Source organism: Nelusetta ayraudi, unplaced genomic scaffold, assembly GCF_046127955.1.
Source record: "Nelusetta ayraudi isolate G7.1 ecotype Tasmania unplaced genomic scaffold, CSIRO-AGI_Nayr_v1 ptg000089l, whole genome shotgun sequence".
Lineage (NCBI taxonomy): Eukaryota > Metazoa > Chordata > Actinopteri > Tetraodontiformes > Monacanthidae > Nelusetta > Nelusetta ayraudi.
This window is the reverse complement of record NW_027466139.1, coordinates 1,364,947-1,389,651: the sequence shown is the minus strand read 5'-3', so window position 1 is coordinate 1,389,651 and position 24,705 is coordinate 1,364,947. Positions and strand designations below refer to the sequence as shown.

The 24,705-nt window shown below is 46.8% G+C and overlaps 1 protein-coding gene and 1 long non-coding RNA gene across 5 annotated transcripts in view; both read right to left on the bottom strand.

Moving 5' to 3' along the window:
- Window positions 1–3,730, bottom strand: part of LOC142901590 (uncharacterized) — a 41,741-nt gene extending 38,011 nt beyond the window's left edge. Inside the window, exon 1 of the long non-coding RNA XR_012928996.1 lies at window positions 3,423–3,730. This is a non-coding gene — a long non-coding RNA (uncharacterized LOC142901590). The remainder of the gene's footprint in view (window positions 1–3,422) is intronic.
- A 4,131-nt stretch (window positions 3,731–7,861) lies between these two features.
- anapc1 (anaphase promoting complex subunit 1) overlaps window positions 7,862–24,705 on the bottom strand; it is a 31,235-nt gene continuing 14,391 nt past the window's right edge. For 3 of the 4 annotated variants that reach the window (XM_076046028.1, XM_076046027.1, XM_076046029.1), the window contains exons 31-53: window positions 24,290–24,408; window positions 24,031–24,161; window positions 23,636–23,776; window positions 21,774–21,926; window positions 21,432–21,513; window positions 21,148–21,239; window positions 20,895–21,029; window positions 20,736–20,818; window positions 20,139–20,217; window positions 19,966–20,040; window positions 19,518–19,570; window positions 18,924–19,071; window positions 18,576–18,772; window positions 16,350–16,436; window positions 16,145–16,262; window positions 14,525–14,602; window positions 14,354–14,421; window positions 13,956–14,094; window positions 13,283–13,369; window positions 11,988–12,083; window positions 11,255–11,450; window positions 8,872–9,003; window positions 7,862–8,575 (exon numbers count right to left, since the gene is read on the bottom strand). In XM_076046028.1, coding sequence (XP_075902143.1) covers window positions 8,430–8,575; window positions 8,872–9,003; window positions 11,255–11,450; window positions 11,988–12,083; window positions 13,283–13,369; window positions 13,956–14,094; window positions 14,354–14,421; window positions 14,525–14,602; window positions 16,145–16,262; window positions 16,350–16,436; window positions 18,576–18,772; window positions 18,924–19,071; window positions 19,518–19,570; window positions 19,966–20,040; window positions 20,139–20,217; window positions 20,736–20,818; window positions 20,895–21,029; window positions 21,148–21,239; window positions 21,432–21,513; window positions 21,774–21,926; window positions 23,636–23,776; window positions 24,031–24,161; window positions 24,290–24,408 — 2,635 coding nt within the window. In that variant the 3' untranslated portion in view covers window positions 7,862–8,429. The remainder of the gene's footprint in view (window positions 8,576–8,871; window positions 9,004–11,254; window positions 11,451–11,987; window positions 12,084–13,282; window positions 13,370–13,955; window positions 14,095–14,353; window positions 14,422–14,524; window positions 14,603–16,144; window positions 16,263–16,349; window positions 16,437–18,575; window positions 18,773–18,923; window positions 19,072–19,517; window positions 19,571–19,965; window positions 20,041–20,138; window positions 20,218–20,735; window positions 20,819–20,894; window positions 21,030–21,147; window positions 21,240–21,431; window positions 21,514–21,773; window positions 21,927–23,635; window positions 23,777–24,030; window positions 24,162–24,289; window positions 24,409–24,705) is intronic. The other variant, XM_076046030.1, reaches the window with a different exon arrangement.

Sequence of the window (24,705 nt, the reverse complement as noted above, 5' to 3'; positions counted from 1 at the left end):
TCTGCATCGCCATGGCAACAGCCCTGCTGCATATTTTCTGTTGAATTTATCTGATGGATGCTGAGTCGCTGCGCACAGGTGATAACAGCCATGCTAAAAAAATAAATAAATAAATGTAGTCACCGTCAGAGCCAAAACGAGTTTTTTTTTTAGCTCCACGTTTTGGACATTGTGAGTGACACTGCCCCCAAGTGGTCAACTGCAACCTTTGCTTGTAGTGTGATTTGTCCAGGCTGGAGCCAGTCTCTCTCACTCTCTCTCTCTCTCTCTCTCTCTCTCTCTCCCATCTTGTTTCTACACATAATATTTCACGTAAGCTGTGTGATATTTTCTTTGTGCCTTCATCCTGCTGCTGCTCCTCATCATCAAACAGCTTCGGCTGCCGTCGCAGAGACAAGAGGAAGTTTGTGCTGCCGAGATCACTAGGAAATGCAACGAGGAAGTGACTGAGCCTCTCTCTCTCTCTCCCCCAGCCCCCCGCACCCCCACCCCTCTCTCTCTCTCTTCCCCTGTGTCTCTGTCTCTCTCGCGCACACACAGACATACACACAGTCATTGCATTCACATACGTGCGCACAAGCTCAGAAAACAAACAGGCCTTAAAATAAAGGGTTTATAAATAGACGCACTTCCTTCAATTTACATTCTTTACTCTTTGTTCCAGTAACACACACGCACACACACATGCACACACACACACACACACACACGCACACCCTCTACCACATGTACAGTTTCTCCAAGTCAACCAATACTCAGCTCATAGACAGGCTGACGGCTCTAAAGCCCTAATCTCAAAGCCACATGAATGGAGGAAACAGGGGCCCGGGAAACCCCACGTCACTCATTATGAAACTCCCTTTTACACACACACACACACACACACACGCTCACACACACACACAGGTGAAATGAAGATCTAGCGAAAAAAGGAAAAATCTAAGAGAAGATGAGACACCTTGTGAAGCGTCTTCTCTCTTTCGTTTCACTTCCAAGTAAAAAAAAAAAAAGAAAGAGTTGTTTCATTAAAACAAGAACAAACGACACTTTCTTCTGAAAAAAAAAACCCCATCTGAAGGCCACAGCAGCGCACCACAACATCCCCATGGAGAAAGAACCCACGCAGTTTCACCGTCGAGCGCCGGCTCGGCTGCGCGGCACAGCCACCAGCTCCAGTCCCAGGCCCTCTCGCTGTGACAAAAGCAGGAAGTGGCTGCCCTGAGGTCAGCGGACCACAGCGGACCACAGGGGACTGACAGAGATCAGCGGCTGCTGCTTCATGGGAACCCGGTGCCGTTGTTTTTTTGTTTTTTGTTTGTTTTTTTTGTTTTTTTTAATATTCAAAAGAAGAACAAAGAGCGCCAGCGAAGGGCTTCGCTCGGCCGACGAGGAAACAAAGTGCAGGATTTCACTGGCAAATCTCTAGTCAAACAGAGAACCAGTGCGTGTCGGATAGTTGCCCTTTCACCATGCGGAAGAAGCCTCCATCTACCTGCCGGCTGGTTTCAGCTGCCAGTGAAAGACAAACACACAGAGGCCCGGTTCCATTTCCTTTTTAGCAACGGCGCTCGACAGTAGCTGCGTTTCCATGACAGTTTTTCGCAAAACAAAAGCCCGTTTCCATTGAATGGTGTGAGGAGCGCAACTCTGGTCAAATCTCGTCCAGCGAGACGCCACTGTGAGGAGGACGGCGGTACAGAACTCCCGGTGTACATCTGCATTTCCATGGCGTTTGCCGCCCAGAATGGTTCTTGTATTTTTCTCTTTGATTGCTTGTGGAAAAAAATATTCCGTCTCCTAATCCGTCCGATCATAACGCGGCATTTTCACCGGTCAGTCAACTGGTCACGTGACCCCGTACGTCACGGCCGCTGACGTGTCAATGCCAGGGAAAAAAAAAAAAAGTGCTTTCATGACACTGCTGCGATATGTGTGAACAACCACCAGCGTCCAAACCGTTCAGCCATATTTGAGAGGTTTTACCAAGTTTAGTTGTTTCCATCACCAATTTCTTTTTTTCTTCTTTTTTTTACCATATTTAGGTTTTGCGCAATTTTAGGGGTCATGGGAACACAGCTACATGCACACAACTCCCACGTCTGTCCCCTTAGCAGGCAGACAGACAGACGTGGGAGCAGTTGGATGAGAAAAAGCATTAACATGTGCAAGAAGAAAAAAAAAACACGGGACTGTTGTGCGCAAATTAAACAATTTGGGTTCAAAAGGCCGTAACTCTTTCAAACCGCATTAGACAACATCGTGGTTGCAGTGGACCTTCATGCATGGAAAATACTTGGATCTGGCCACAAACATGAACATCTGGAAGACATGCAGGCAGGACGGCCTCGTGCCTGAAGAAGATCCCAGTGGCTTCATCCCCATCAGCGAGGCAGCAGAGCGGCCGTGTCAGGGTGACTGATGCTGCTCCCCCCCCCCCCGACCTGGCAAGTGACTGCGAACCGCCTACTGTGAACCGTCCACCCGTCAGTTAAAACATCCGCAACTGCTTTCAGTCGCCAGGTTGCATGACGAGGAAGAAGGAACAGGTGTGGAACGCTCCAAAGAACAAAGAAAGGATTTCAAGAGGAGGCGTAGGCGGCTATGACAGGTATGTGTGGCTTGGAGTCACGCGGTCACATGACATGGAAGCTATGAAAACACTTTTCTTTTTTTTCCCATCAGTCAATGTGTCAATTATTCAGAAATGATTCTAGTCGAGTTTGAAGGAAACACAACAGCATCCAGAGTCAATCACACACACACACACACACACACACACACACACACACACACACACACACACACACACACACGTGTGGCGCCTATTCAAAGCACCCATGACTGCAGCAGATATTTGAAGAACGCTGCAGGGTCTCATTCTCTAGCACGCGTGGTTGCGCGTCATGTCATTCAATAACTTGAGAGAAAAGGTCCAACTCTTCAACTCTTCAACTCTTCAAAGGAAGACCGGGCGAGTCTCTCTCTCTCTCTCTCTCTCTCCCTCTCTCTCTCTTCACTTCCTCTCTGCGCTCAAACCGCTCAGTACGCATGAGTGAACCGTGCGAGCGCTCCGCAGCAGCAGCAGAAGAAGAAGAAGCGGCGGCTCCTCCACCGAACGTTTGTCACCTCGGCGCGTGTTGGCTCCCCACCGCTTGCAACACAGTTTGCGCCGGGCGCAAACTGTCACGAGCGCGTCCGCCCTTGACAACCTGCACATCTCTGACTGAGGAGGGGATGGAAGCCGCTTCCTCCTTCTGCGCTTTCAGACAATCCACCACACACACACACACACACACACACACACACACACACACACACACACACACACACACACACACACACACACACACACACACACACACACACACACAAGCAAAAGGCGCTCGCTTGCTCGCTTTGAAAAATTAAAGTGACACACTCACCCCACGTAGGCGGGCGCGCGCGTCCCTCTGCCCCGCGCCTCATCTCGCGCACAAACTCAGCCCGGGGGGGCTTGGTGTGTTGGTGCACTTTCTGTGCGGCACAGCTTTGCACCTGTTGGCTCAGCTGGGGACTTTTAACTGGTCCCTGTCACGAGCTCCTGTTCTCTCCTCTTTGCGTCTCCGCCGCTGCGTCCGCGCTCCGCCGCTGCTCAGCAACTCTCCTAACTGCTGCAGCCGACCTGTCATCTCGCAGCTCCGCCATTCATACTGCGAGCGCTGCCTGAGCGACTATTGCGCCGTGTGACACATTTTTGTATTTTTTTTTTTTTTTTTTTAGGTCACACCCACCTCCAGTCGGCCCTACCCCTCCCTCCTTCCGCTGGGCTCCATTCATTTCGACAATGGCTGGTTTTGAGTTGCGCACACACACACACACACACACACACACACACACACACACACACACACACACACACACACACACACACGCACACTGTCACGGACTTCTGTGGCCTGGGTTCAACTGTTGGAGCGCTGCTTCCTTATATTCAAAATGAATGAATGCATAAATAAATAAATAAATAAATAATGTGAATAATTCAGGCATGAGGAGGTTTCATGCACCAGAGGAGGTAATAAGGAAATTATTTTAGACGTATTCATGTACAATGGAATCAGCCTTCAAACCAACACAGGTGTGTCTCCTACTGGCGGCTGTGGAGCTCAAAGACGAGACTCAGTGGGTCACAGGAGGAGGGAGCTAAATCCTAACGTCACCTTTAGTGAACTTATTTTTAAGACTTTTGTTTCACTTCTTTTTTTTTTTTTTTCCCCAATTCTGCCACTGGGCTGTATTGTTTGATTCTTTTTCAGGTTGTAGACCTTTTAAATTCCGTTTTTTTTGGTGTGTTTTTTCAACTGTAAAGTAAATTTCCCCTTTGTGGGTTCTGCAACTTAAATCATCCCATCGTCTTTTAAACAATTCGAATTCAATTCAAATCTGAATGAATTAATTGCAGGAAACCAACAAAAAAAAAACCCTTATACAGCCTAAATATATCCCGGCTTGGTAGAAAAACACACAACAGAAAAATCACTTGACATTGATCCTCACGAAGAACATCACGGACGTTTCTCGAAGAGCTGCTGAAGTTAAACGGAGTGAGAACGAGACACAAAGACGCGCGTCTGTAGTTTTCCAAGCGAGCATCGTTTAAAACAGCAGCAGCTTCAGTTTGGAGTCGCAGGTCGTATGACCAGGAAGCTGCTGGAGCTTGGGAACGCTTCAAAGAAAATATTGATATTCAACAAAGGAATCCGTAGAAGCTCTTACGAGAAGAGGTGTGGACAGCTATGACAGGTATGTGTCACATGGTGCCCTGATGGATGTGGACGCTACCCAAACACATTTTCAAGTCAGCCAATCTGTGAATTATTGGGGGAAAATGAAAAGGAAACCCAGCCGGCGAGGATGCAAGAGTAGATTTCAGTATAGAAAACGTTACAGTGACATAATAAAGGGAGGGACACACACGCACACGCACACACACACACACACACACACACACACACACACACACACACACACACACACACACAGGATGCAGAGCTGAAGCTGTTACACAACGCAGTCACTTGACAGCAGGTTGCATCACTGAGCCGTTCACCAGTCACCCCGACGTTCAAACTGATTCCTCGCCGGCTGGAGGTCACGGAGCTCTTGGACGACTTCGCACTTCTGCATCTGAAGACGCTAAACTTCCTGTTTAGAGTAAGATCCGTTCTAAATACAAAACTGTGAACAGTCACAAGCTTGTGAGGACAGTTTGGCGTTGACTTTTTTTTTTTTTTTTTTTTTCTTTCCTGCCTTTTTCTTGGCTCTGAACGCCCCAGTGGAGGGAAGTGGAAGTGTGATGTCACTCGGGGAGATTGCTAACTCCTTCCAGTAAAGATGCTTGGGTAATCTAGCGGTCCTGCAAGCTCAACCGAGAGGCATGTCTTCATCTCTAACCCACACTAAAAAGTCACTCCTATGCGAAGCAAAATGGAGCAAAATCCCTGCACAAACCAGTCAGCGACTCGCCAGAAACAAGTCATTCCTTTTCACAGGGCATGTTTTTGTGAGAGGCTCTAAACAGAGGGCTAACACCGTTGAGAACAAAACTTTTTTCTCTCCTCTGTTGACACACAACCACTGACGGCTCCCAGAGCGACGCCACCAAAATCCTCTATCAACTCGACTGACAGCGACTTCACTGCTTTGCTCTGTCACACACACTTTTCCACCTCGGTGGTCCTCAGTCCAAGTCAGCCTGTGGTTTCAACTCAACAATTAAGATTCTGCGCAAAAATGCACTTTAACAGCCTGGCATTTCAGACGAGTTGCTCTTTCTCTTTCTTATTGATGCAACATGAGTGAAGCTCTGTGTTCACAAGGTTTGTTTACAGGGAAACACTCGCTGGATTATTGTGAAAACAAAATGCGGCAGGAATGTTCCCCCCCCCCTCTCCACCGCCGTTGTCGTCCCGGCACTCTCTTTTCCCCACAGGCTCGGTTCAGACAATCCACTCTGGACCCCAGTCGAGGTTTCACAACAACTGCAGCGCCATCTGGAAAAAAACAAAAACCCAAAAAACAACACGGCAACCGTGACATTGTCACACAAAATTCCAGCAGGTCAGGGCTCGCAATCAGACGCACAAGCGTTCCTCTGTGCCTTTTCAGTAACTCAGAGAGGCTCTTCCTCTCTTTGGAGGCTCTTCCTGGGTCTCCAGGAGTCCTTGTCAGCACTTGGTGATGTCACAAAGGGCACTGCAAGCCCAACCAATTCATTGCCAAAAAAAAATAAAAAAAATCACAAAACGTAATCAATCCAACCAGTTCCATCAATATGTGCAAGGATCAACAGTGATCAGTTCAGCAGAGCTAAATATGCTCTCTTCTAAACTGCACTTGGACGGAAAACAACTGAAGTATTTTTTTTTTTTTTATTGCTGCTTTTTTTGGATGCGACGATGAGAACATCATAAACATTCCCGATTTAGTTTGACAATGAGCTGGAATCACAACCGCCTGAGTCAGGAAGTGGAATAATCTTCCACAGAGCCGCCGACTCAGGAGAGACATCAGCCGCTTGGCTGGTGACACCGGCGCCAGCGGCTCCTGGTGTCCTCCAGGCAGCGCTGGTGAATGTGTGCGTGTCAGCTCCTGTCACATGTTCACTGAACCAGGAAAGCAACTGCGGGGCAGCGACAACCGGATGAGCGTGCGTGTCAGAGTCAACAAATCCCTTTGCCTCCGATCTCCGAGTCGTCCGTTTGTCCCGTTGGGAACTCCATCCCTACTTCCGAAGGAACAGGTTGTTCCTTTCCACCTTCTCTCAGCCACTGGAGCACCTGTTGAAACGCACTCAAACTTTAATCACCGTGGACACGGAGCGACGGGCGAGGCCCTGAGCGTCATGTGACATTTGCATGGAATGTTTGTGGAGACGCGACCGAACGGGACGGAGCGCGTTTCCAGGAAACCACGCGATCGTCTGCGTCTCGGCCCCGCAGGGAGCGACCACGCGACGCCGAGACCAACGCCGCCGTCGACGGCTTGGGTGTCGTCCCGACAACAGAAGCAGCTTCTAATGATATGTTTGAGCCGCGCTCTGTTGCAAGGCATTTGCTTTTGTTTGGATACACATTTTTGTCAAACACATAGCTGACAAAAACCTGTGGTGGCTTATTACAGGGCTGTGATTAAAAGTATGAACTTCACGGGCGCAGTAGTTGCGAGGGCTGATTTAAAAAAGAAGAAAAAAAAGAAGTTCACACCCTTCCACTGACAGGGTGGAGTGAAGCGTCACCTGTCTGCCAGTCAGCAGTCTCAACCCGAGTTTCTGTTCACAATGCTGAGAAATTCCTCATTTTAATATTTCAGCGGGAGTTTGTTTGTGTTGTAGCTACGTGTGAGTCTATGCGTGCGTGGAACTATGGCGAGCGTGATGCAAAAGCTCAAAAACAAGAGGGTGCTTTATTGTGAAGGACCTTGTGGCTAACAGGCGGCTGAAGGCACTAAAGAGCCAGAGAGCTTTACAACGCACTTGCAGTTCATTCTCTACAAGTCACAATAAAAAAAAAAAAAGGGTTTGATGTTTAACGAACGCCTTCCTGCTCCTGTGCTGAGCACCAGGGCGTGGACAGGAACACAAGCACAGCCCAGAGGGTTCTGGTACCTCATCCCCAGCCGGGCTGTGGTTGGTTCCACCCACTGAGACCAAGCCCGAGGCCAAACTGACTTTTTGTTGCTGCAGGCTGGAAACATATGGCTAAATATGCTGTTTTCTACCAGAGAGCTACAGTTTGTCCCTTCTGATTGTTAATTTTTTATTATTCTTCGCTACGTCATGCCACAGCCACGAGCTTCCTGAGCTCATCACACTCAGCTCAGGTTACTTCACAAGTGCAGGTGCTTTTTATTTCATTGTCTTCTCACAACACAGAGCATCTCTCTCTCTCACGCTCACAGTCAGGACGAGCTACAGTGCAACTGGACACCCAACTGGAAGTCCTCAGGCCGAGTTCTCGACCCAGTCCTCCACTGATGGGACCGTCTTGCCGGTTTGCGAGTGAGACGACCGCGGCAGACGCGCCCACGTACTGGGCTTTCGTTTCAACACAAACACTGCATGACGACAAAGTCCAATTTTCTTTTACTACGTTTAAAGAAAAGCACAATATTAAAAAAAAAAAAACTAATGTTAAATGAGAAAGAGTCCAAAATTCTTCCACGCTGAAGAAAATTCTGCTCCACTCGCAGCCACGTGCGACCCAGCGGTGCTGCTGCGGCTGGGAATCGTCCATCAGTCCTCGTCTGCGCTCGCAAAAAAACTGGAACGTGAGGCTGCGTCACAGGAGGTTGGTTGGTTGGTCGGTTGGTTGGTTGGTTGGTTGGTTGGTTGGTTGGTTGGTTGGTCGGTCGGTCGGTTGGTTAGTTGGTCGGTCAGTCGGTGACAGACCTCAGAGGGCTTGCAGGGGGAAGCCCTGCGCTGTCGTCTGTGGAGCAGCTGCAGGGTCCAGCAGGACGGGGAGCAGTCGGAGGAGGTCTCTGGCAGGGACCCCCAGACCTCTGCTCCTCGCCAGCAGGTCCCCCACAGAGCTGCAGCCTGCAGGAGCAGAGGAGAGGAGGTGAGGGGGGAGGAGAGGAGAGGTGAGCTGCAGTTTACTCATGCTGCTTACTGAGTGAACTCATGGTGAGGTGTTTGGCAAAGGAAATGAAAGCCAGGTGAGCCAAGCGTGTACACACACACACACACACACACACACACACACACACACACACACACACACACACACACACACACACACACACACACACACACACACACACACACACACACACACACACACACACACACAGGTGGGGTTGGTTAATTAGTGACAGTGTGTGTGTTTGCCTCACCCTCCAGCTGTGTGTGTGTGTTCCTGAGGCAGGGCACGGAGCGGTAGACCAGGAAGCAGGCCAGCATGGTGGACAGGCTGTTCCTGGGGAGGCTGTCGCCCCTCAGGTAGGAGCGCAGCACCGCGCTGTTGTCTGCGAGCAAAAACACACAAGCACATTCTTTAGAAAGTCTCTCAGTCTGTCATTTCAATTGTGATCCTGTGATGTTGTTTTTTTTAGACTCACATTTAAATAAAAGATTAGTTTCAGTGACTTTTACAGAGGATATGAACCAATGGTGCAGCAGCAGCAGGAGGAGGAGGAGACACATTATGAGCAGTGGCGCAGTCTAGTTCATTCTGGTTCTATACTAAATGACTTTTCTCCTCCCAGCCTATGTAGACACCTGTCCGGCAGCAGCTAACTCAGAACAACAAAAGAAACCAGAACCACCATCAGGCTCAGTAAAGCATCAAGTGTCCAGCATCCACATATGAGTGAGATCAGGAAAGACTGATGATCTGTGATCCAAATGTCAACGTATTGTAAGCAACACAAGATATACTGTACATCACGTCAGTTACAGCTGGACTTTAACTTACTGACAAACAGCGGTCGCGAGACAAATGTGTTAAAATAAAGAAACATGAATCAAAAATGAACACACTAATATAAATAAAGACTGATAAATAACTTTGCACATTTATTAGTGGCTGTACGCTCATTCTGAACCTTTTCTAGTGGTTATAAGGCGTATAGCTGGGTACCCACGTGGGGAGACGACACCACCGTTCACGAGTGAGTTGCATTGCTGCTACTTGCTTCATTTAGTTTCTCTTTTTTCCCTCAAACTCAGGGAATCAAACTCCGACTCCGACGGCTCGGCGGTGCAGCAGCAGTGTTTGAACTGTGCTGCCCAGCCCAACCGCTTCGCCCGTTCCCACGCCCCTCTGGAAGTGCGCACGTTTTTGTGTGCGCGTGGGTGTGTGTGTGTGGGTGTGAGTGTGCGCACGCAATCATAGGTTCCTGGTGGAATGAAATGTTTGGTGTGTGTGTGTGTGTGTGTGTGTGCGTGCGTGCGTGCGTGCGTGCGCATATTTTGCCTTGACATTTAAGTGCTACACCCTGAACATGAAAACATGCAGGGACGCGTTCAGTCGGTGGCATTTGCCAGCAGTGACACAGCTGGAATCACGAGGCAGGACTCAGCGGTTGTGCGTCCCGCCACAGGAAAACGACGGCAACAGTTGCGTTTCATTTTCTTGGTGCCAACAAACACACAAGCGGGTCAAAAGTTTGGGCACAGCTGCTGCTTCTTCCTCTTGACCACTTTCTACACTGTAGGTACACACTGAAGTCATCAAATACATGACCAGGAAATGTTAAACACCTCAATATGTGATCTTGTATATATTTTATATGAAGGGTGGCCATTCTAGATCATCTCAAATATAAAACTGGTTTGAGTTATTTCACATTTTTCTGTTTAATACAGATTCCATAGGTGTTGATGCCTTGAGTGACAATCTGCAACGTCAAAAGTCATGAAAATCAAAGAAAAACCATTCAATCAGAAGGATGTGGCCAAACCTTTCACTGGCAGTGTGTGTTTTTCTTTTTGTATTCAAATTCTGACTTCAGTTTTTGGGCTGGGATTTTTTTTTTTTTTTGTTCTGTGTGTTTGTATGTACCTATAAAAGTGAAAAACCAATAAAGAGAGTATAACAAAAAAATAACAGGATGGTGGCATTGCGAGACGCTCTGATGTTATCACTACATGCAGAAAACACACACACGATCACGCACCTCAGCTGACGAGCGCCTGTTGCACAGAGTTGCTGCATCAACGTTTGACTCCTTCCTTGCAATTTATTTCTTTCCTTTCCCTCGTCACAGAGGCCAGATGGACACACAGATGTTTTGTTCCAAAACAGAGCTTTTCCTGTGAGCCTCGTCCTTTCATAACAGATTTTTAGGTCACCGCAACTCCTTCCACTCTTCAGGGAAAACTCCTTCCAGGGTGAAGAGTTTCAGAAAAGTTTGCTTTGTGCAAACAGCAAACAAAGTTTCATTTGATCTTTTTGTTTTGTAGTTGGGTTTGTCACATTGTTGACATATTTTGCACGAGGCTGTTGGTTTTGCCAGCGTGTCCCCTTGGCAACACTGCTTAAAGGTCGGACGGAAGCAAAATTGGATGTTTTGAATGTGTCGAGATGAAAAGTGCCTCTACTCTCCCACTACAGCGACGACGGCACACTGCAGATTTTTCTGATTTTAACATTGTAGTTCAGTGTTGCCTGTAGAAAAGTGAACCGACAGTCCGCACAAGAGATGACTTCAATCTAATATTAATTTTTGCGTCTTGATTTTCCCTGCAGGTGTGACGGCCGCCGCCTCTCCTCACCTCTGAGCCAGTCGTCCAGCGCCACGTCCACCGTGTTCTTCATGACGGGCAGGAACTCTGTGGTGAGCAGCGCGTCGCGCTGCCGGCCGTCGCCGAGGCCGCGCAGCATCCTGCTGTCCCACAGCTCCACCACCAGGCGCAGCTGCCACAAGGAGAAGGTCTGCGGCAGGTCGCCGCGCCTCAGGGCCCGCACCGCCTGCCGCACGGCGAGGGAGGGAGGGAGGGAGGGAGGACGCCGCACGTTTGAATACTTCCAGCAAAGGTGACAAACTACCACAGCGAGTTATTTAAAGAGAGAGTTTCTCAACTGGTGGTTCCTGCAGCTGTTCTGAGTGGGTCGCGGCTTTGCGGGAAGTTTCCCTTTTTCTTTTTAAAACATATATACATTTATACGGAAAATGTTGGGGATTTATATTGCAGGACACACAATTTCATGCAACAATTTCAGTCATTTATTTACTAGAGATGATGGAAAGTGGACTAGCATTTTATTTTTGTCAAATACACTTTGGCCACCAGTCGAGAAACACTGTTTTAATACGTTGTCTGCTTCGGAAAATCAATTTACAGGTTTTAAACCCCAGGCTGGAAACTTATCGGGGTGAATATCTTGAATAAATTGCTTATTGTCATTTTTTCTCATTACTTTCTGAGTGCTGGAAATGTAATGGCGTGAATGCTGACACACCGACGGCTAAAATAGCAGACTCGAGCCCTCGATGTTGCCAGTTACCTGCTCAATAGCGATATACGTGGGCAGCATCTCCGGGCATTCCTGCGTCACGCACTCGTAGAGCATCGCCGAGAACAACACCAGAGAATCTTCCCTCTGCAAGCACACAAACACATACAGCATATACAGTGAAGCTCATGAAGCACACTAGAGTGAGTCAGTCTGTCTGTCCAGGAGCTAAAAGTCATTTATCTTTATCAACCAGACAGACTTATTCCACTGCGTGGTCATTTAACTTCTGCATTACAACAAATATATCGATAGTGAACTCAGCTACTTAGGCGTAAACTTTACTTATTTATGTATCCAGGTTTTCTCTTCTGTGTTTTTTTTAAAATAAGGTTGAGAAACAGGACGTGATTCTGTATCTTTAAAAGCTTTCCAATGACATTCTATTGGTCAGGCTGGATTACAGGGACTTTTCACACTGTTCCGCTGGAAAGAAACCAGTGACCTCTCAGCAGTCCTGCTAATTGGCAGTGAAGCAGCCTCTTTAGGGCGCAAAATGGGAGTCGAGTGATTAATAAGCAGCCGGTCGCGCCAATTCAACCATCCTATTTTAAATCTTTCAACTGACCCATTTGCGGTGCGTGGTATTGGTGTCACACTGTGAACATGCGGCTTCTCTCTCTATGGTTTTTTTTTTTTGTTTTTTTTTGCAGTTTCCATCAGCGGAATTCTACATTCACACAGCCGCTGAACAGTTTGGGGTGTTTTTTTTTTTTTTTTGGTGAGAACTCGCGCTGAAGTATGCAGAGCAGACGAGACTCATTGGATGCTTAACTGGCGATAAATTACTCAGAGAGAACATTGTAGCAGGGCGCGCTGGTTTAATCAAATCTCCCACGCTGTAGTGGTAATTTATTTTTATATAACCTTTTTTGATTAAGACCACATACACAGCTGAACAGCTGAAACTCATTAATCAGTCATGCCTGGTTTCAACTGATGGGATCTTGGATACAAACATGTTGACAAGAAGGAAGAGAAACTCTCTTGAATGCTTAATTTCACTTCAGCCCTGCTGCCTGATGCTGTACAGAGTTTATGCTGGTTCGCTTTTAGCTTTTAGCTTTTAGCGTGAAATCAGTAGAATTTACGTCACGTGAACGACCTCGCCAACCATGTTTGATGAAAGTGAGTTTACAGGTGAATTGACGGTGCACAGCTTGGAAAGTACACTGGAATATCAAACAGCCATTATTAATAGCTTTCATATTGCAGGAAGGGAGGACTGAAACTGCTGAAGGTGCAGGATGGGTGCGCAGCCACGCTCTCTGTCTGGAGTAACTCACCTGTTGAATGCCGTCTGAAGTTTTACAGAAGATCTTGGCAAAGGAGACCAGGGCGGGCTCCGAGGTGAAGGTGGAGATGGCTTCAGGCTGAGGACATGCAGAGAACATAGAATTGTTCACCATTTATAATAATGATTGTGTATCTATTATAATTTATAATAACACCCAGGGCATTTCAGAGGATGGAAGCTTCATAAAGAGGCACAGATGGAAAACAAGTAAGACGAGGGCGGCGAGCCGTGCAGAGAAAAGGTGGGGACGCGTGTATTGTTCAGAACCAGCGGAATTATTAATGTGCTTTGTCTCGCCTGGATCCCTGCCGGACCAGTCGGCGTATTGACATGTTGCGCTGTGAGGCCATCAGGGCACCAGTAATAGTCTGTCAGCCTCACAGCTGCCCAGCAGAACCTGCAGTGACAGCCTGACAAACCAGTCAGGAGCCACTGGGGAGGAAGTCCACTCAATTCCACTGGCTCCTGCTATTGGGCTGAGTGGGAGGAGGGAAGTGGGGGTGGAGGGAAGTGGGGGTGGAGGGGGGAAGTTCCTTTGCTGCGTTTCAAACGAGTTGTTTGGGGAAAAACTGTGTTGGAAACAGAAACCGCAAGACAGCAGCATCGAAAAACCTTCAATGCTATTGCGGACGAACAGAGGTGTGACATCGCCATCCGTTCACCTTGAACGCCCTGATGCCGGAGCTGCGGTGGTTGACGGCGGAGGCCAGCAGGGACTTCCAGCCTTGAGGGTCGTCCTTGTACGGCAGCTGTCCGGCGCGCAGTTTGACGTACAGGACGCCGTTTCTGCACAGGATGGACCTGAGGGAGAAGAGAGCGTGACATCAGACAATGTGAAACCTTCTCTGTTTCATGAAGCGGAAAAATACATTTCTGTTATACGATAACAGGGTAGGTTTCACTACAGGAACGGTGTCGGCCCCTTGTGACATCACAAAGCAACACGACCGCACACGACTCTGAATGGCAAAAGAAGTAAAGCCTGGACTTTTCCATTTCTGGGGAGTTCAGGGACGTGCTGGTTACACACTGTGTGTGTTTCAATCATCTCCATTCTCACTTGAGGTGCTCCGTGTCCTTGCTGAGGTCCACCGACAGCTCCCAGTAACGGGGCCCCTTCACTTTTACCTGCAACAAAGCAACGTGTGTTGGAAAAGCCAAAGCATTTTTTCCAGCTTGCATGATTTACAAACAGGTCGTTTCCGCTGGAAGCGCTAGCGTTCGGCTTTACCCGCTTCAGAAGGTGAAGTTCAGGAAGCATGGTGGGAGCCATCAGCTCCACGGTGGTCTCGTCATACCACTTGGTTTCCTGAGGGGTCGCCACAAATCAGAGAAACGCAGTAAGAGAGGGAAGTGTTGAGATTTGGAAGTGCTGAGTGGTGACACAACTCTGAGAAGTGCCCAAATACTGCATTTAATGAATATCAGGAGGAAAGGAAATCAACAGTTGCTCTGAATAAAAATCTTCATGAAGTTTTTGAGATTTTTTTTTTTTTGATTTATTCACCACTATTTTTTATCTGGGGTGCCAGTCAGGTTTTAGCTGACAAATATTTGCTTTCTATTAGTTCTGTTGTCTAACACACACACACACGCTCTCACAAACCCCCGCAAAGGATGATAAGTATAAAAGTGAACAACCAAGATTAAAAAATGAATGAAAACCATCCCATTTCTTTCACTCTCAGGATATACATAAATATATTGAGCCAAGCCAACCAAGATAGGACAAACAACTTCAAGCTCAAAAAACAGAATAAGTCACAAAACGCAACCAAGGGCTTCTTAGCAGCTCAGTTTTCACTTCAGTTTGCTGTATGGACAGACACAGATTTTGTTCTGCGTATAGCCATATACAAAGACAACCGCTTCTGAATGTTTTTTTGCATGTCTTTAAACAGGAAACAGGTGCCGCTTAGTCACATATTTCTTTAACCATTTCTGAGGCAGGACGCACATTCCATCTTTTGTCGAGAACCACAAAAGAAAAAACACTGTCAAATGAGAACAACACAAAGTTTTTTCTCTTGTAAATGACTCATTGCACAATTTGTCAGGTGAGGTCCTTTCGACCAGATGCTTCATACAGCCTCAGAGTGGTGCAGGGAGGAAGCGCTCAGACAAACCCTCACAGCGGGAGACTTGGAATTATCCATACCCTTTAATTGAAGAGCAGTTTGCTGCCTACAGTATTTACGGCTGTGGCGCTGCTGCACCGTGATAATCACCGCGTGAATGTGCAGAACAAGGAAGGAAGAAACCGCATTTGCAGCTTTATTTAAATGTTTGACCGTGTAATTTTCTAATTAAACATAACGCACGGCTTCCTCCCCCTTAGCATCTCTTCTAGTGGGAGTGCAGGGAAGAGGTGCGGCCGACAGTGAGTCAGTGAAAATGTTCTTCCTGCTCTTGAACACGTACGACAGAAAAGGCAGAAGTAGTGAAGAACAGAGAAGACGCTCTGTGGACTGGGAGAAAGTCAAACACAGGCCAGCGATTATCATGAGTCTGACATCTGAATGACCCGCCCATGAGTGGCGTCAGCGGTAGTACGGCAACCCATCAGCTTTGTTATTCAGAGCACATCAACCAGTTCTGCGACAAAGACCTAAAATATTCTGCCACAGTTCATTATCCAACTCATAATTATGTATTAGTTGCATATTTGCCGCAGTCATTTTTCTGATCTTTCATGAACATGAACACGAACCAGCACATTTCCAACAGTGCGCCCCCCAGTGTTCTGTTGAAGACACTTGAAAATGCCCTCACTTAGAGTAAACATTTGTGTGTGTGTGTGTGTGTGTGTGTGTGTGTGTGTGTGTGTGTGTGTGTGTGTAGGTGAGCTCACCTTGTAGGTGACCTCCAGCAGGGCGTAGCAGGGCTTCAGGGAGTCCACATCCACCGGGACCAGGAGGCGGGGCTCGGCAGCCAACACAGCCAGGTGGCGCAGGGCCTGCAGGTGGTAGCTGGAGCACAGGGAGCAGCATTAACACACAGCAGTGACGCTGGAGTCAGTACCCGTGTGTGTGTGTATGTGTGTGTGTGTGGCTCACCGGTTGTCAGTGCTGTGAGCGGGGAAGTGAGGGTACAGTGCGCACAGCAGAGCAGCAATAGCAGAGTTGGAGGTGCTCAATGTGTACCTGGCATTGAAGAGAATAAAACACATGATCTTCATAATGTTACATTTGTATTGAGCTACAAACACACGTCATTTGAGACCTTCCGCACTCACCATGTAAATTTGAATCGGTTATCGCGTCTTTTTTTTTATATCAGCCGTGAAAACAAATCACAAAACCCAAAGAAAATCCACATCTGCTCGCCTGCACAAACTCCCAATCTGGCTTCAAGTGAACACATTCTTTATGTAAACATAAATGGCACACTAGTTAGTTTGTATCTTCAACTGAAAAAAAAAATTAAAAAAAATACACGTCTCTGACATTGCATTTTATAGAGTCACACCCATTCACATGTAAGAGTTGCTTGTAACATAGCAGAGTGCTTATCATATCTCACAACTGTGCAAATGTCAGTTTCAACATTTTCCTATCCGCAGAGAATGACGCAGTCACCTTTCACCACAACCAAAAGTAAACTGTCCACTAAAACTGTCGCAACAGTCATAACCAAAAAAGAAAACACAGGCACGGGGTTCTCACACAAGTTTACACTGCAGAAAAAGAACTAAATTACGATGTTTACGACCGGCACCAAAGCAAAGATATTCTGCAAGTTGAGCAAGAACCGCTTCAAAATAAACTGCTTGTGCTCAGATTCAAGTAACTGGAACCAGGTGAGTGTTACTATCAAGCCAAGCATCCGTTGCCACAAGGGGGTTTTTAAAAAATGCTTTGTGTAAGTAAGTGCTTAACAGCCGTCAGGTGGGAGTGGGACAGTCAAAGACTCTGGTTGGTGGAGGTCAACAATGAGAAGGATGCTGCTCTCCATCAAGGCTCGGAGAGGCACTGACAACACATCCACGTCTGAAGAGCCAAACAGAAAATCTGACGTTCTTGTGGCAAATAATGTAGGTGTACTTTGTCAATGCTTTTCTATCTGCTGAAAATTATTAGCAAATATTTCCTAGGCTACTGCTTGAAAAAAAAAAAAAAAGAGTCAGACAATAAATGATTTATGAACTTTCCCCGCAGACTTGTAGCCGTAAGGTCACGTGGTGCAACTGGAGCCAGTATGACGTTGCTCTGTCAGCCAACACCGACTAACCGGAGAGAACTCCACCACTTGACGTCACCCGAGGGCTCTCGTTAAGTCAACTTGGTGGGGACCCTGCAACCACTCAAACCCGCTCGCTTTCCACGCAGCGTCTGGATTTTGGTGTGACTGCTCCCCAACACCTCTGCTTTTTTACACCTGTGGCTGCAACGGCCGGGTTCAGCGTGTTCACGAGCATCGACGCCGCTCCTGCCGGCGCTTGTTGGCTCTGAGTGAATTTAATCAAGCGTTCGCGGCGTTCAATCCATTATCAGCGGGTGCGCGAGGCAAATCAGGGCTCTAAAGAAATCTGAGTGCACACACGGGGAGTCGCTTTCGCTAGAACATCATCGCCGTCGTCAGACGTGGAGCCGTTTGTGAATATAGGACGAAAAGAAGCAAAACTTTCACTTCAGTTTCCTGCCTTAGAAAAACCTTAAAGGAACAAACGAGAAGAGAAACCGAACAGACAGAGCAGAAAAGGAATTGTGGGTGAGAACACCACATTGGTGATGGGGGGAAAAAACAAATGTGAGAAAATGAATATGAAACAAGAATCACTGCCTGGTGGTTGTATGTCACTACGCACCGGTGAAAACGCTATTTGCATCAATGTCGGCAGAACGTTGTATTAAAAAAATTGAGGTGAGATGGGGACTTTTTTTGTGACGTATCCCCTCGATGTTCAAGGTCAACAGAAACTAATGTTGAGCTTCATCTCAGATACTTTAGATTTTGGGTATATCAAATACAGTAAACCTTTAAACCACAACTTTCCGCTCATTTTGAGCTCTTCGTCAAGAAAGGGTCTGAAAAATATTCCAATTCTTTCCACACAAAAGGCAAGATTGTAGTAAGAATTTTTTCTATTTATTTTGTGTAATAGTGCACAGGGCCTAAGAATAATAATAATAGCGAGGATTATCAGAAAAAAAAGTTTTTTTATGATGTCTATTTCTCCACTGACAATGAAATTTAAAATAGCTCTCCTCTAAAATCAAGTGTATCCAGGACAACGTGCGCATGGGTGTGTGTGTGTGTGTGTGTGTGTGTGTTGGTCGAACCTTCCGCCCCCTAAGAAGAGCAGGCCCAGAGCCATGTGATGAGCCATGTGGAAGCCGTAGTTCATCTCGCCTCCAGTCCGCTTGTGAAAGAAGCGACAGAGCTGCAGAACCTTCAGGTTGCCGGTGCCGGACATCACCATGGACATGGCCAGCAGGATCATGGACAGACAAGTCTGCAGGTTGTAGTAACTCGTCTGCTGAAGGAACCAACAAAAAGGTGTGCAGCCAAAGAGAGAGGAAAGGGGAGAGGGGAAAAAAAATCATATTTTAAATGTTTAAGATATAATTCTTCTGTAACGGCGTGCAAGCAGACACTTTTACATTCAACTATCTCATACAAACACTTACAGCATCAGATGTACCAGCAAAGGACATGATTTTCATGAAAGTCTTGGCAAAGTCGTAGAGGCACTCGAAGGCATCAGAGTTGGCAGAGCCGGCAAAGCGCAGACCCAGAGCCAAACAGGCACCAGCAGTGATGTATTCCTGGGCTTGGCTGAGTAAAACAAACAAGACAAAACCATCGGTCTCAGTTGTTGGCCAGAGAGGAGGACATTAGTACCACAATTACAGAAGATGGCGACACAGAGTAGTTGTGGATTACACCAAACCCCCCCCTAATCAAGGCTAAAAATAGAGATTTGGCCCAGAAATTATACAATCATGCTAACGGTTAGGTTTAAACGCTGACCCCAGCTAACTATAAACCATCACTGGGCCGTTGCTGCACTGCATAAGAAAGAAAAGAAGTCAACCAAAATATATGCTTTATGCTTTGCATTTCCCAGGCCCTGTTTACACAGACCACAGGTCAAGGGACATCATGTTAGAACTGCATGTACCAGTGTCGTCATCAGAGGGAACATGGAGTTACACATAGGAGGCCAGTGTTACCAAAGGCTCACTATGCTGGACAAAACACACTGGACCCTGCATACTCACGCCATCGTCTCCATGTTGATATCCTCTGAAGGGTCAAAGGAGCCCCTCATGATCTGAAAACAAATGCAGGTTACATTGTTAGTACTTTTAATCCTTCAGTATCATGGAACTGGATGCAGCAATAAAACTTAAAATAGGAAAACCGCCTGAAATCTTCTTGAGGAAAACGTAATTTAAAACTGTATTAAGTGTAGTGTAAGTCGGTTCGATTCCCCCCCAAAAAAATTCCCATTCTATATTTTTTATCAGCAAAATGGTATTTTGGGGCAAATTCTCAACTTTAGTTGTGGAAACGAATGTTTTGAAAATGTAACCCAGAGGACAGACACGAATACGGAGCTTTATCTTACAGACTGAACATTCAAAACAAGCTCAAAGTAATGAGTCATTATCACAGAAGTTGCAAAATGTGTCAGAACAACAACGCTGTGTGTGTGTGTTTCCCCACCTGAGGTGTGTTACTCTTGACCCACTCGGTGTTCGGCAGGATGTCATCCCACATGATTATACACCGCGCCAGGGTCTGTGAGAATGAGGTGGAGAGCGAAGCGAAGACGCCAGATTACGGGGAGGTTAGAAAACTGAAAGACTCTCGAGCTCACAAGGGAAGGGCACACCAACCCTCAACAGCAGGAACTCGGGCTTGATGAAATCCAGCAGGAACCAAGTATCTGGAGGCTTCAGCCAATCAGCGATGGACCTGGTGGGTAAAAACAGGAGGAGGAGGAGGCCAGCAGGTGTTAATACTCCTTCATCGCCCTCTCGGCCAACAAAAAGATGACATCTGAGCTGAGGATGAGGGGAGGTGGGAACCTCTTGACCAATCACAGATCACTATCCACTCAGGAGTGAGAACCCCCCACGCCCCCCCCATCAACCAGATACATTACAGAGTGAGGATGGATGGAAGAATAGATGGATGGATTTTAGAATGTTTTTGGAATTGTTGTATTGAACCAGATGTGTAAATTAGAAGAGCAGTGACCATCAGTTTTTATGGTTGTGCTTTCAATTTTAAAAACATTCCGCTTTTGATTCCAATTTGCATATAATTGCCATCATCGCTTTTTAAAATTAGGCACAAAAGCACATATTACCAAGAGAGCTGGAGAGATAATTAAGAATCAGTCAAAACTGAAACAGCAGAAACAATCATCTACAGACGTAAACAATCACAGAAAGGAAATTCTTCTTTTTTTTTTCATGTCGATAATCTACCTGTTGTTGGTCTTGAGGTAGATCATGGCGAGGGCCAGTGTGGCTCCAGGGCACGTTACGTCCACATTTATAGTGTCACCCTCCTGGGGAAAAAAATTACAATCATTTGTTTATCATTCATTAAAAAAAAAAGGCTTTTTTTTCTTCCTTGATCCCTACCTTGATTTGGTAGCTGGGGGATTTGTGTCTCTCCCGGCTGGCCCCAGCCTGAGCTCTGCGGTGGCCCCCAACCATATACTGATACAGCTGCTCGGGGACATTCAGATCCGTCATACCAATCAGGTTACTGCCATGCTGCAAGCAGAGGTGTAGGACATGAGACACAACAAGGCAGGAGGAGAGAATGGGGAGATGTGGAGGGATAATATCTGTCTTGGATTGGGAATCCACTGCCGGTGTGTTGCTGACTTACGCCCAGACAGACCATGCCCAGGGCCAGACCGGCAGCCAGTGAGTAGGACTCCCTGTCAGTGCAGTACTCCATCTCCGGGCCAGGAGGTCGACCTGAGGGAGGGAACACCACAACTTTTCCATTATATTGTATTGAATCTACTTAAATCTACCAATTGATTCTAATTCTTCTCCCATGACAATCAGGTTTGTAGAAAAGTAAAGATTCTGCCATTGTGTGAGCGCCATTGCTCTTCCTTCTGTCTTCTGTAGAACTCAGCGAAAGACACACACACAGACACACACCTATCTCAGACAGCAGGACCTCAGCATTGTGTCTGTGTCCTGTTCCCTGGTACACCAACCCCAGGCCAATCACAGCAGCAACCTGCAGGAGAGACAAACAACCAAATTATTGTTTAACTCCCGTGTTTTGCGTAAACATTTATGCGTTCTTGTCGACGAGCGTGACTGTTTGGAGATGGAGATAAACACAATCACACGGGGACGCAACGGTAGCTGCATAATTACCAGTGCGTGCATGCGTAATCACTAAGGGCGCTGCAATTTCAAGGGCCACAATGGTAATTTCTTTCTTTTTCTTTTTTTTTCCCCTCCCCGCCACACTGACTCACTCTCATAAATCACCTGAATGTTGTGTGGCACATCCAGCTCAGTTGACGTTGGTGGGAGGAGGGCGGGGATGTGGATGCTGAGCAGGCGGGTGATTGACATGTCCATGGTGCCCAGTCTTGCCGACGACACGCCGAGAATGAGCCCGATGCCTGTCATCTCGTGACCCTGGCGGCGTCAGAAGGAACAGATACTTTAGTCCCTCGTAAAGACAGAGCTGCAGTGGAAACAGGGAACGAAAGGAGCCAGCTGCACGCTCATGAATGATAAGAATATTTTGACTTCCTGTCCCAGCATAAAAATATAAAAGAGGAAACATTCCAAAGAGGTCGGATCAGAGGAGGAGCCCTTTGAGAGGTTTGCAACTTTAAGGCCGTTGTGCGTAACTGAAGAAGAAAGTCGTGTCACATCAAGCAGTGGGGTGTGTACTGCAAACCCGCTGCTGCACCACACACACACACACACACACACACACACACACACACACACACACACACACACACACACACACACACACACACACACACACACACACACACACACACACAACACACACACACACACACACACTGTGCTCAGCTCAAATTGTGACACAGAGGCTTCACTGTGACTGGCACTTCTCATTAGATCCCCACGGATTGTGTATATGTGTTGTTAAAAATTCCCAACACTTTGTACCTAAAACTGCTTCTAAAAAGAAGGAGGGACGTGAGCGGTGTTTTCCACAGATAAGAAAATAACTGCATTTCAGAGACAGGAAAAATGCACTAATGGAAAAATGTATGGGTGTCTATAGACGCGCAGGAATAAAACTGTTTCTCTATGTCAAGTCAATATGGGCACAGCCGTTTTCACACGCTTTTAAATACATTTCCAATGCGTATATTTTAGTGCAGTTATTTTGCTAAAAAAGCACCAAGAGAGCTTTGATCTATGGCTTGCGGACATATACCCAGTTCACCTTCTTATACATGTAGCAACAGTTGAAACCGCCGCGCTGAACGACGCTTCAGTTCATCTGCTTTGAAGATGTGGGACACGCACACACCCTTCCACACACTTTCATAAGCTGCGGAGAAACTCAGTTCTACCGAATCGATCCAAAGAACATCAGACCAAATTCTCTTGTGCAATAAGAACAGAAACTGAGAGAACCCCCCCACCCCCCACCCCCCAAGCGACAGCCGTTTGTCACTGGGAGCCTCACTTGTCGCTTCCAACGGCTGTCGGTTACGTCCGACCGTGTCGCGGCATTTAAATGAATTGTACACTGGTATGCGGACACGTCAAGGGATGCTGGAAGTGCCGACAGGACTTTCATTCGAAACAAGAACGTAGAAGATTAGATTCATAGTTCAATTCTGTGGCACTCGTTGAACTGGAATGTCTATCAAATATTTCATAACACCTACAGAAACACGCGTGACCAAGAGAAGGTTTGGGTTCTGAGAAATATGTATTCTCAGCCGAACTGATGAACACATATTTACAGAGAATTTGTTTAATGAAGCAAAAAACTTGGTCTGGCTTCCTCCATCCTGTTTTTCTTTGTCTAACAGCAGGGACGAGTCGCCTTGGTTCAAAGTTCTCAGAGGGCCAAGTTTCACTATGACTGTCTCCGCGGCTCTCGTGCCGTTTCACATCTGTCAATTACAGTCATTTGGAGAAAAATAATCGTGTGGGTGTTCTTTGTTCTGGTGGTAATTATGTGTGCACTCAGAAGGTTTTGAATTCATGAAAAAAAGACTGTGTAATACAAAAGGCGCATTCAGGTAAAACGTGCCCACTGCTTTGTCGCGTCGTTAAACATTTCGTTTGAAACTGAGGATGTGGATCAAATACTGAGTTTTATGTATGGTGTGTGTGTGTGTGTGTACCTTATTGAGGTTGTCATGTATATTGAGTGTGGCCAGCTTGGTGAGATGTCCATTAAGGCCGAGGGCCATAAGGAAGCCTGCGTATTCATTAGCCAGCTCAGGGTTCTTGGGCTTGTTGTAAGCGATCCAGGCCGAGTCCACCTGAAATAGAGTTTGAACGGTTGAGGTCGTAGAGATGAACTCTTCAGAGACTTCCTTTCTGTAGGCTGCTTGAATGCATTTCTTGATTCTGTTTGACACAGCTTTGCAGTCGGGATTTTTTTTTTTTTTTTTTTTTTTCCAATGCATCAATAAAAACTGAATGATTTGTTTCAGGAAGAAACTGTAATCAAACAGCATATTTAACTGTGAGACAAGAGGAGGAAGCAGTGCAGCGACTGTTGTTTCAGTCGAACCTGTGATGCAGGAGCTATTTTGAGACCTGCTGCTACTCCGTTATGGAAGCTGGGCCAGCTGGTCATGTTGGGAGGAACGTCGATGTTCCCGCTGTTCAGATCTACCGTAGTGTTTCTTGGTGGGGCCCGGCCTAGGTGCAACGGCAGAAACGGAGACATATAAACAAATTAGAAACCTTAAAAACCTTCACATGCTTTCTGGGTTTTCTTTTGACAATATATCAGCAACCATGTGACCAATTTAACATTACGACGTTACCTGTGAGGTTCAGTTTTGGAACAGGCAAAGGTTCAGTGGGTACAGGATGGTAGGAGAAGAGAGTGAAGAGGCCTCGGCCGACAGGGAGAGCCATGGTCCTCTGACACAACTGTAAGAGTCTGCACAAGACACAAGGAGGAGGACAAGAGCAGAGCAGATCATTAAAAAGAGGATACGTTGCCGGCTCGGGGTGAGAATAATCTATAGAATTGACAATCATTCTTGACTGCAGCTGCTATCTGAGAGTGGCCCATCCTAAAATAGAGCCACTGAGGGGACAAACAAAGGATGTTCACAGGGGGAAAAGGAGACAACAGCAAAGGTGGTAGCAAAGAACAACAAACTGCAGTGAAAATCAAAAAAATCAAATACTCAGTCCTAGATCTGAAATGGCAGAGAAAGGCAAAACACTACTA